The 11,863-nt window shown below is 38.9% G+C and overlaps 1 protein-coding gene across 1 annotated transcript; it reads right to left on the bottom strand.

The window, feature by feature from the left end:
- Nucleotides 1–201: 201 nt before the first annotated feature.
- LOC109000303 lies at nt 202–10,990 on the bottom strand. The gene is made up of 16 exons (XM_035695143.1): nt 9,709–10,990; nt 8,886–9,413; nt 8,540–8,698; nt 8,219–8,427; nt 7,964–8,140; nt 5,691–5,896; nt 5,403–5,553; nt 5,074–5,314; nt 3,163–3,247; nt 2,321–3,081; nt 1,851–2,170; nt 1,632–1,679; nt 1,332–1,542; nt 983–1,220; nt 696–846; nt 202–607 (listed from the first exon to the last, which is right to left on the bottom strand). Exons 1-16 carry the CDS (start codon nt 10,973–10,975, stop codon nt 299–301), a joined length of 5,061 nt encoding a protein of 1,686 aa, XP_035551036.1. The 5' UTR covers nt 10,976–10,990; the 3' UTR covers nt 202–298.
- Nucleotides 10,991–11,863: the final 873 nt, after the last annotated feature.

Raw genomic sequence — 11,863 nt, 5'->3', positions numbered from 1 at the left:
TTCTCCATTTAACCTAACCATCCGCACATTGTCAAGCATGCATAGCAATTACCATGGCCCAAGGAAGAAATCTCTGGTGGCCCAAGGAGTTTTAGATGCATCAAAGACTGATAATTCTTACTCTTGAGTTTCCTAAAGTCCATCAATACTTTAGTGGCCCAGTGATTATAATTCCAAACCCACAAAGAAATTCATAAGAGAGTAAAATGTATGAATGTTAAGACTCACACATATAAATTTCCAGCAAGAATACAGCTAAAACCAGAGTAGGTAGCATAGAAACAGCACATTCACCACATCATTCATTTTGTATTTCTCCTGAACTAATGTTCAATTCTGTATGTGTCTCCGGTCGACTAGAAGAACTTGCTGTGCTAAAAAGTCCTCTCTTCAGAATGAAAGCTGGTTGTTTCGGATTTGGAACTATCGCAGTCTCACTGTCAAGCATGGTAACGATATTTGAGATGGTGGGGCGGTCACTTGGGTCTTCTTGTACGCATAAGAATACAATATTAACGCATTTCAAGAACTGATCAACATTGCAACTCTCACGCAAATTCTGGTCCATTAAATCCAACAACTTGTTTTCTACCCACAATCTCCATGCCTGATACATTTTTCAAACAGTTATTGATATGAAATAAGATGATCAAAAATAAAGTTAAAAAATTTGTGAAAAACTATAACATGCTTACATAAGCTATAAGGCTCATGGCTTCTTCAGACCGATAAAATCCTGTGTTCTTTTTTCCACTTATAATCTCAAGAAGAACTACACCAAAACTATAAACATCGGATTTGACCGAGAAAAGTCCATCTAATGCGTACTTCGGAGACATATAGCCACTGCATTAGGATGATTTTGATCAGTATACAAAGTTTGAAACTTTCTTGAGTTTTGTCTAAATGGAATTTGGAGATCATTGGGAATTATGGTTATATTATACAAAAATCAGCTTTCATAGACTAACTGTAAACTTACCAAGTTCCAGCTACTCGGATTGTGTTATCCCCAGTTTCTTTGCCTGAAACAATCCTTGCCAAGCCAAAGTCGGATATTTTGGGGTTCATCTCCTCATCTAGAAGAATGTTGCTAGTTTTCAGATCTCTGTGGATGATCCTCAATCTGGAGTCTTGATGAAGATAAAGAAGTCCTCTAGCTATTCCCAAGATAATGTTGAAGCGAATCTTCCAGTCCAAAAGCATGCTAAGATTTTGATCTTTCAAGGTTTCCAGAATTTTAGCAGCACCAAAAAAATAAGCTTTTACTCTAACAAGATACAGTTTTATCAAACAATACAGGAAGTTACGAGTTTGGTTTAGAAGCTAACCAAATAGAAATAAGTCCAAACTTTTGTTGGGCATGTACTCATAGAGTAAAATCTTTTCATCTCCCTTTATGCAATATCCTCGAAGTCTAACAAGATTCCTGTGTTGGAGTTTTGAAATCAACACCACCTCATTTCTAAATTCCTGTAAGCCTTGTCCTGATACACTTAAGAGCCTCTTTACAGCAATTTCTTGACCTCCTGAAAATGTACCCTGTGACAAAATTACCCAGAATATAAACTAATAACAGAAACTAGTATATATGAACATACCAAATTATATATGCTTCTACGATCGATTACCATGTAAACAGGCCCGTAGCCCCCTTGTCCGAGCTTGTTTGAATCTTCCTAGGAATGACGGAATTCTATCCTCTAACAAAAAGGGCTCAGCTAAAGCTATGATATTAGGACTAAATTGCTTAATAATTTTCCTCAACCTCCTATAAGAAGTGCCTACTCCCCTAATATTCCAAAAAATAATAGGATTGATCATAATTTAAATTTGGAAGGGCGAATTACCACCCTGGTCGAGCTCCTTTTTTGGCTTGTTTTTCTGGGATTGTTGGAGCCCTCAGAATCTGTACAGTATTCCTTGCGCATATCATTCTTAATTTTGTCTCTCTCACTCTCGTGATCTGAATGGGAAAAGAGTAACTCATCCATTCTTTCCTCTTCATCTACAACCATAAATTTCTCACTAGTACTAACTGCTAGGGACCTTGCATTTTTCTTCTTCGATTTCCTCTTTAGGCATATTAGAGGATTCTCCCATTCTTCATCCAAATCAGTTACTCTGCTCACAACTGGATTAATGGCTTCTGTGCTAACCTCTTGTGGGTCTGGTAGAGGATAGGTAGATTTAACGATTTGCAGATTCTCTTATTCTAATAAAACTTTCCCTGTGTCCTCAACCACTAACTCTTCGGTTGATTGCGTGGAGGGGGCAGCAAACTACTCTGGTAGGTCATCATTTAGTTGTGCCACAATACTGATGTTATCCTGTCCTTGACCTGTAGCTACAGTGGGCCTTATTGTTCCACTAATCTCTTGGTTATTTACGCTATTCGACCCTTTAGGCTCTCTACCTTCTTCTTCCTCTTCTACTTCATGTAGGTCGTGGGTGGCATGCTGCACTTTTTCTTGTTCGACTCCCTTCACCTGAAGAACTAGTTGGCCCCCTGTTTCCTTGTCTGTATTATTCTCCTTTTCCAAAGACCCTCCTGCTTCATTCTCATCCGTATGATTTTTCCCAGCTTCTAATTCTGATGAAGACCCTTTCTTGACCCAAACCTGATTCCAAGTCCCTTTCCTGGTATGGTCTTTACCATTACGGCATGTTTTAGAATTATGGCCCTGTTGATGATAGTTGCAGCAGTAAGCAGGTAAGGTTTCATAGACCACCTCTTGTCTCCTACTGTGAGGTAGCCCTAGACATCCAAGCCAGAAGTGAGTGATCGGATCTCGGGAAGCATCGACCTCTAAACAAATCCTTGCTCCATTAGTTCTTGTAGCATATGTACTCGGATTGTCTCTCCGAATGAACTTTCCAATCGGCGCCGTTATCATTTTCAATACCGAAGCATGGTAAAAATGAGGAGGAAGTGCAGGCAAGAAAACCCACACAGGCACGCATGGTGATTCATATTCCTCTGTGTAATCTGGGGACCATGCAAATGGCCTATAGCAGACGCCATTGATCTCATAGGACTCTCTAGACAAAGCTTTGTTAAAATCTTCTTCTTTCGACATCCTAATGAAAACATTTCTTGGACTTTGCATTGCCGATACCATAGGACAGCAGGATAAACCCCATCAGCTACGGATGAAGGACCTTATAGAGCCGAGTGAGGGTCTCTGACGGAGGAACTTTAGGACAATGGAAAATCGAAATGGCCTTGCAGTGGCCTCTATTTCCTCTGCAGAGAATATAAAACATATTTCCCCTTCAATTATTTTCGGTGGCCTAATCACTACCTCCACTTCAGGCAACGGTTGTGGTGCTGCGGAGACATCAGCAAAAGTGCGGCGACCGGCCACCAGTGGCTCTACGTCAACCATGAATCCGAGCGGCGGCCAGCTTCAGTTCCGTCGAGGACGCGCACTTCCGCTGGCCATATCCCAAGGACTGAGGCTTGGGGCCAATCACCGTGCCGGAAGACCCTCGGTGAGGTCGCCTGAGCCCGGCGAATAGTTCTGTGTCGGCGGTGAGCAACCACTCGCCGTACAGGGTCGGCGATCGGGTTTCTCTCTCCTCAGCATTTCTCTCTCGTCAACTGTCTTTTTTAAGTAACAGAGCGTTTTCTTTTTTAATTGTTTGCCGGTTGATGAAAATATTTGTCGGGTTGGTATCCCGCTGGCTTCAAAGTGTAATTGCTGTGCTTCAGGGCAAAGAGAAACGCGGAATCATGTTTTGAGCTCCAGCGAGTTTTCAGTTCAGTAGTGGGCTCGTGCAGAGGCTGCATTGGGGATTCAGATGGTGTCGCATTCATGGTGGTCGAGAGTTTCTCAATGGTGGTCTTTTGCAAAAAAATCTTCTGCACGGGGCATTCTTCTTGGTATCATTCCTTGCGTGATCACATGGAGGCTTTGGGTTCGTAGATGCAAGGCTCGAATGGAGGGTACACAGTAAAGTGTGGAAGGCGTTTGGCTTGCGGTAAAGACTTGGCTTGGAGGTATTTCGGATGGAATGAAGACAGGTGAACCAGTATCTAGTGTGGATTTGGAAATGTTTGAAGCGCTGGATGTTGGTTGTACTTTGGTTGCTGCTCGTAATTGTCAGTTGGTAAAATGGAGGAGGCCTGTAGCTAGAAAAGTGAAGTTGAATACAGACGGAAGCTGTAGAGGGAATTCGGGGAGGATAGGTGGAGGGGGAGTAATATGTGATTGTGACGGCAAGTTTATAGCTGCGTACTCAAAGTGGTTCGGTCAGGGCACTAATTCTGAAGCCGAGTTGAGGGCATTAATGGAAGGAGCAAAATTGTGCATAGAGTTGGGTTTGACACAAGTTGAGATTGAATGTGAATCAAAAATCTTGGTCGAGTGGGTACGAGCCAAACGTTGTACACTTTGGTATTGGTGGGATTTTTGGGAGGAATTTGTGGCTGAGGCTAATGGCATCTCTTTCTCTATCTCTCATCAATTTAGAGAAGGAAATATGATTGCAGATTTTTTGGCAAGGTGTGGTGAGGCAGGGGGTAGTCGAAGGTATGAGGTTTTTGAATTGCTTCCTAAGGAGCTGAAGAGACTTTTACAGTTGGAGAGGTCGGGTCTGCCTTATATTCGTGTATAGGCTGGGACGTTTTTTGGTTTTACTTGGTTATATATTGTTGAGATTGGAGGTGTTATGGGGGAAAAAAAAAAAAGTGATAATATTGGAATTAGTCTAAACCCATTAGGATATGGGTGTATGGGACATTGAGTATTAATAAAACTCTTACAAACCTAGCTGCTCCAAGCTTGACAGTTCTAAATTTCCAGAAAGAATATAGCTAAAATTAGAGAATTTGAAAAAGTTGTAATGATGAGATGGAATGAAATGAGAATTTTGTGCCTCATCCCACTTGCCAAGCATACCCTAAGTTGCATAGAAACATCAGAACAGCAGAGTACTACACAATTCTTCGAACTATACTGTCAAACAAATTTATCTCAATAAGCACAACACAATCACCACATCATTCATTTTATGTTTCTCCTAAACTAATGGTCAATTCTGTATGTGTCTCCGGTCGACTCGAAGAACTTGCTGTGCTAGGCAGGCCTTTTCTAAGAATGAAAGCTGGTTGTCTAGGAGTTGGAACTGTCGCAGTCTCACTGTCAAGCATGGTAATGATATTTGAGATGGTGGGGTGGTCACTTGGGTCTTCTTGTACGCATAAGAATGCAATATTAACGCACTTCAAGAACTGGTCAACATTGCAACTCTCCCGCAAGGATTGGTCCATTGAGTCCAACACCCTGTTTTCTTCCCACAATCTCCATGTCTGATACATTTTTTAAGTAGATATTGGTATGAAGTATAAGATGACAAAAAACAGAGCTGATGATTATGAAAAGCTATAAATTGCTTACATAAGTGACAAGGCTCATGGCTTCTTCTGATTGATAAAATCCTGTATTCTTTTTTCCACATATTATCTCAAGGAGAACTATTCCAAAACTATAAACATCGGATTTGAATGAGAAAATTCCATTTAATGTGTACTCTGGAGATATATAGCCCCTGCATTAGGAAAATTTTCAGTCAACAAAGTCGGCATATGCATGAGTTTTGTTCAGTGGAGTTTGGAGATTGAGAATTGTGGTATTCTAGTATACAAAAATCAGCTTTCATAATTATATTGTCTACCAGGAACTTACAAAGTTCCGGTGACTCGGGTTGTGTTATCCCCAGTTTCTTTTCCTCCAACCATCCTTGCCAAACCAAAGTCAGATATTTTGGGGTTCATCTCCTCATCAAGAAGAATGTTGCTGGTTTTCAGATCTCTATGGATGATCCTCAATCTAGAGTCTTGGTGAAGATAAAGAAGTCCTCGAGTTATTCCCAAGATAATGTTGAAGCAAATCTTCCAATCCAAAAGCATGCTTAGATTTTTATCTAGCAAGGTTTCCATTTTCCATTGAAGAGCACAATTTTAGAATAGAAACAGATTAAGCTTTTACTCAAATAAGATACAGTTTTATGAAGCACTGTAAGAAATTAGGGATTTGGTTTAGAAACTAACCAAATATAAATGAGTCTAAGCTTTTGTTTGGCATGTACTCATTAGGGCTGTGCATAATTGGGCCTAAGCCCGACCCGTCTGCCAGAACCGACGTCTCCAACCCGTGAGAGACGGGTTCATCGGGTCAAATGCATGATGTCGGGTTAGTAAAAATAAGCCGTCGAATCCGCCCAAACCGACTGAAGACGAAATCACTTCTGAAGATGAAGACGAAGAAGCTCCTCTCCACTGCGGAAACCCTAGTCATTGTCGCCGTTCTCCATCTCCTTTCGCCGTCGCCGGTCGCCGGTCGCAGCAATCATCTCAGAGGTGCGTTCTCTCTCTCTCTCTCTCTCTCTCTCTCTCTCTCGGTAAGATTTAAGTTTTAGAACTTCGTTTGGTGCTCTGTGTGTTCTCTGTTTGGTCCTCTATTTTGTGGAGCTTGAAATGGGTTTATGTTGTTAGTAGGCCTCTAGAAACAATTGCTTGAGCTTTTGGTTTTGATTCTCCAACATGGTAACATTGTTTGTTACACACTGAGTATGAGTGCTGTCTCCATAAACCCATTTTTGGAGAAGTGCTCGGGTATGATTTTAGTCATGTTTGGTTACTGTGGAACATGTACTTCTTACTTCTTCTATCTTTTAAGCAAATTTTTGGGCCTTGTTATGTTTATCTGTTTTTAGGGTTTTCAATTGCTAAAAAGTTTTGTTTTTGCTGGTGAATTCGATTCTCAATGCTACTTTATTACCTATCGATTGGAGAAATGTTAGGGTAGAACGTAGTGAAGGGTTAGGTAGTATTGGTTAGATAGTTTTGTTTTCATAATCTGGTCTCCATTACCATAAATTTGTGGATGTGGCTGAATAGCCATTTTTCTCAAGCACTTGTAACCCATAGCAGAGGAGAGCATATTCTGCTATTTAATGTATCGAATGCAGTTAGCTTTGCTATTTCAAGAATAGTGCATATGTATGCTTTAATGATGTCTTTGCTGTTGGGTACTAGGATTTAGTTATTAGATATGTTGAGCTGAAAATAAGTTTTTTTTTTTCTCTTATTAATGTTATCCGAGAATGTAGTCTTTGAGCATGATTTGAAGTGTCTGAAAAAATTGAACTCTTATAACGTTTTATTTGTTTACATGCAGGTGCATGCAAACAGCTATATCTAATATTTCGGAGGTTTCATTTGCTTGTGGGTCTCATGGTAGGTTCAAAAGTCCTTACTATATTTGAAATTGGAAGTTGTCTTTATTGTAAATCTGAAGATTCTGAACCACTTTTCTGATTGGATTCTTTTTTTGATATTTTCATCATGAGTTCTTTTCCATGGGAATTGGATGTTGATGCATGTTTTTGCTGGTTTATCTTCTGTTTTTCCTTTCGAAGCACCCTTTTTTGGCTGGTGCACTGATCTGCATTGGCCTATATGCATGTTGATGTGGACTATATGCATGTTAATGTTCATATTTTTGTAATTTAGATAGTTTTTGTAATAGATGGCTTATGTACATTTTTTTTATTAGTTCTAATTTAGATAGTTTTTGTAATATATGGCTTTGTAATAGATGGCTCCTTCTTTTTATTAGTTCTAGTTCTTTTGGTTTATTTTTTGGAAGAATTAATATTCTTCTTCTTTTGGTTTTTTTTTTTTTTTCATTGGTTTATGTCAATATTTTTTTGATGTCTTTTGAGATCTTAGTGAACCCAGTTTTGCATGCTATATTCATTTCATTAAGCTGTAATTTAACACAGGTCACTAATTTAAATATTAAAAAAAAAAAAAACAAAAAAACAAACAAACAAACAAACCGAAGACCCGACCCGACCCGGTATTGTGCGGGTCGGGTCGGACCGGGTTGGCGCGCAAACAGTGCCGGTCGGACAGGGCCTAGACCCGGTTGGAGTGCATCGGGTTGCAGCCCTAGTACTCATAGAGTAAAATCTTTTCATCTACATTTATGCAATATCCTTGAAGTCTAACAAGATTCCTATGTTGGAGTTTGGAAATCAAGACCACCTCATTTTTAAATTCCTGTAAGCCTTGAAGTGATACACTTGAGAGCCTCTTTACAGCAATTTCATGACCTCCTGGAAATGTACCCTGTGAAAAAATTACCCACAATATTACTGCTAACAGAAACTATTACAATGAACATACTAAATGATGCTTCTAAATTACCAGGTAAACAGGCCCGTAGCCCCCCTGCCCGAGCCTGTTTGCGTCTGAGAAGTTATTTGTAGCGGCTAGTATGCATTCCAAATCAAAAAAGGGTACTTCTATGCCTTGCCCATCTTCTTCTATGGACCCAACCGAGTCTATCAAGTCTCTGACATGTTTTTCACTGTTCAATGCGTGAAGTGCTTGTTTTCTTTTCTCCCTTGTCACTTCTGAATGCCGTAGACAAAATGTTTAGTATTTACATGTTAATTACAGGATTCAACTACTAAGTGGTTTCATTCTGAATCAAATGGGGTATAAAAATAAAGATTGTGGAGTTACCTTGCCTCTTGGCCATCTTTCTTATGTACATAAAAATAATGATGCAAGCGAGAGCAGTCACACATACAAGAGGTAACACAACAATCAGGAGCAATGGAATCTTTCTCGTTGAAGGCTGATCTTTCGAAGGCTCTTCTGGAGACGTAGGAAAATCACCTTCTACAAGAAAGAAAGAGGACATGTCTGTCTCACTTAGATATTTAAAATATTGAAATGGCTCTTCTTGAATAGGTCTGTGACGATGTTCAAGATCAAATGGAAAAAACAGACTAATCTGCAGACTCCTCTTTAGCAATAACATCACACAGGTCTAATCTGCAGAGGCATCTGACATAGCCATCCTAACCTTTAGTACAATTCAAATTTGAGCCATCCCATCGGAAGTTTGGATGGCAAAGACACCTCAGCTTTCCTTCTCCTGTTTCATTGCAAGTTGAATTTGGCCAATCCTTGCAGTCCGTGGATGAATTACAGGTTGGCTCCATTGGTGGCTCCCAACTAATCCGTACGCCGACTTTAATTTTCCTTTGTAATCGAGAAGCCTCCAATCTGCCTTCAAATTGATCAGGGGAGTTGCCTACAATAGTATCCAAAGTGCCGTTCGAAATAAATGGCAATGACTCATTAAGCCGCGGAATTATTCTTGAATTTCTAGCATAAGGGTATTCTTGAATGACTTGGATGACAAAGTTTCGTGTACTTGGATCGATGCCAACGACACGATGGGCGCCATCGAGTGCCTTGAAGCTAACCTGGCCTGACGAGGTGTTGCAGTCGAAAAAGAAGTACATGGGGTCACCAAAATCTTGTCCCGTGCTCAAGGGATAGGGGATCGTATATGTGCCACAACGCTCACAAGTCCTTGCAGTTGATTCTGCAAGAGTATAACGTTAAAAATAGAAAATATACACTAAAAATTGAGCTTTTGATTCTGCAAGAGTAGTTTTAGGAACCTATTTAGCAGTTACAGATCTGCCATGCAGAGTATTCAGACTGCCTACCAAAATTAAAGATTTTGAAGGTGGGAGTTAATTGTTTCTCACTTCCTTTTCCTTATCTATATTCTCTTTTGAAAAGTAGCTATAATACATTGGCCAAATCAATGGCTAATGGTACAATTCAGCTATTGAATTATCTCCATAACATTTTGACATTTTTTAAAGGATTACCTATGTCAGCTTTTGCTACGCGAACAGAGAGGTTACAACCCTGGTTCGGATACTCTTGAAGATTCTCTATAAGATCTTTCCAAATCCAGCAGTTGTTGTCACTATCACCTCTTCGCGTGATGTTTTCAGCTTCCTGATATAAATAAGCGACGCACTGGCTATTTTCAAGACATTTCGTTTCACATTCTGTTTCATGTGCTACATTGGAACCTAAATTTGGGTCGGGTTCGCTCACTTTCATCATCTTTGAGCTCAAGAATATATCGAAATTAGTTGATGCCGAATTTCTGATGCAGCCACCAGAAAAATCTCTCGACTCCCAATAATCGAATTTCCCACAATAGTTATAAATGCCACATTCGTCTTCCGGTTTCGACCATATTAAAGACCAAATGCGTTTCGACTCATTCCAGGTCAGATACTGTGACTGCCCATTGTTATTCATTACCAGCCTTGTGAGATCTAAACTTCGATTAGTCGGCAGCTGTTTTGTTGGGTTTTTCAGATAGTCAGGTATGCCGCTCTTGCTGAAATTGGATAACAGGTCGGCTATGGCAGGAAGAATTATGTCATCCGAGCTCGGGAACTTACCTCTTGCCATCCCACTTTTCCAGTACACGGATTGTTTTTTTATGACAACATATTGGCTCTCTGTTTCTTGATCTAACTTAAACGTGCATCGCCCACTTCCAGGGTCATCTTTGCCTTTCCATGAAGTTAATGTCAGTTTGTCACCCATCGTCATACCTGGAAGAAAAGTATCGGTTGGATTTTTGAAGCTCTCCCATGGACTCGTCTCCATGCTATCATCATCGCTTAATACTAGGTTTCCAGAATCCATGAGCTTCACAGTTCGATTTGTAGAGGAGGAATTCTCAAGACCTGTAGACCAATATTCATTCCCGGCGGTGTCCAATACCTTGAGGTTTCCATCTTCTGCAATTCCAAAAACACCAGTGAAATTCCCAGGCAATGGGTTGTCCCGGTTGGCAACCCATACAACTGAATCTCTATCCAATTGATGATAGAATATTCCAACGAAACTTTGGGGGCCTGTGGCGTTAATGCTGGTAGTGGTAAAGAATCTCAGTTCAAACCTTTCCCCAGCGGAGACAAGAGTTTTGTTCAAAACAATAAACTGGCCATGCTTAAGAGTATCTCCAGCATAGCAATATACAGTTGAGGAACACAAAAAGAAAAAGATAGAAGAAAGCATTAAGCGACTTGCAGACCATCGTTTGTTCGGTTTTCTTCTATGGCTTGCCATTACTAAGAAAGCAGGTGTACATTAGATCATGACTGCATATCAGTTCTTTTTATTTGAGGTTTTGATGGCTGGACTTTTCTTGTTGTCAAAAGGATGTAATGGTGTGGTTTCTAATATAAAAATTGGCGTATTACTTATTTTTCTAGGAAAAAATAATTATATTTTACTAAAAAGTTAGAATATTAGCATTAGATTGATCATCCTATTCTTCAAATTTTGATAACTTTTTCACATTTAACTAATCATTCAAAACTTGAAATCTATATTGGATTAGTCATCACATTCTCTATAATAATTAAATATTATTATTTGTTATTATTTATATATTTTTAATTAATTTATATTTTATTTTCATAATCTTCATGAATAATCTCCAACAAATCATATTCATTTTTATTTTCACAATCCAACAATCTATAATATAATAATCTCATATGTATATAGATGATAAAATCTCATATGAATAAAAATTTCATATTTATAATATAATAATCTCAAAAAATACTTTTAGATTTGCTATAGTTCTTTTTATATTTAAAAAAAATAATGAATTTACTGAAACTCATAGTTTGGATGAAAATAATTTAACTAATTCAATGTGGAATAAATATAGATAATATTTGTTAAATTTAAAAATGAAAAGATATTTAACTAATCCAAAGTCAATGCTCTACAACGGATATTGGTGAATCTTCATAGTTATAATGAAGAAAAAACATGATAAATTTATTTAAATGCTTACGTGAAGAGTTTTCTAACGAGTATGTACGCTTAAGGCCCGTTTGCATATTAAAGTGTTATCAAGTATGATCATCCGTTTGAATGCTAAAGTATTCTCAAGCATTTTAAGGTATTTACTTGCCAAATATCACTTAAATATAAAATATT

The sequence above is a fragment of the Juglans regia genome, chromosome 10, assembly GCF_001411555.2.
Source record: "Juglans regia cultivar Chandler chromosome 10, Walnut 2.0, whole genome shotgun sequence".
Lineage (NCBI taxonomy): Eukaryota > Viridiplantae > Streptophyta > Magnoliopsida > Fagales > Juglandaceae > Juglans > Juglans regia.
Note: the sequence above shows the minus strand (reverse complement) of the source record. Positions and strands in the feature narration are given on the sequence as shown.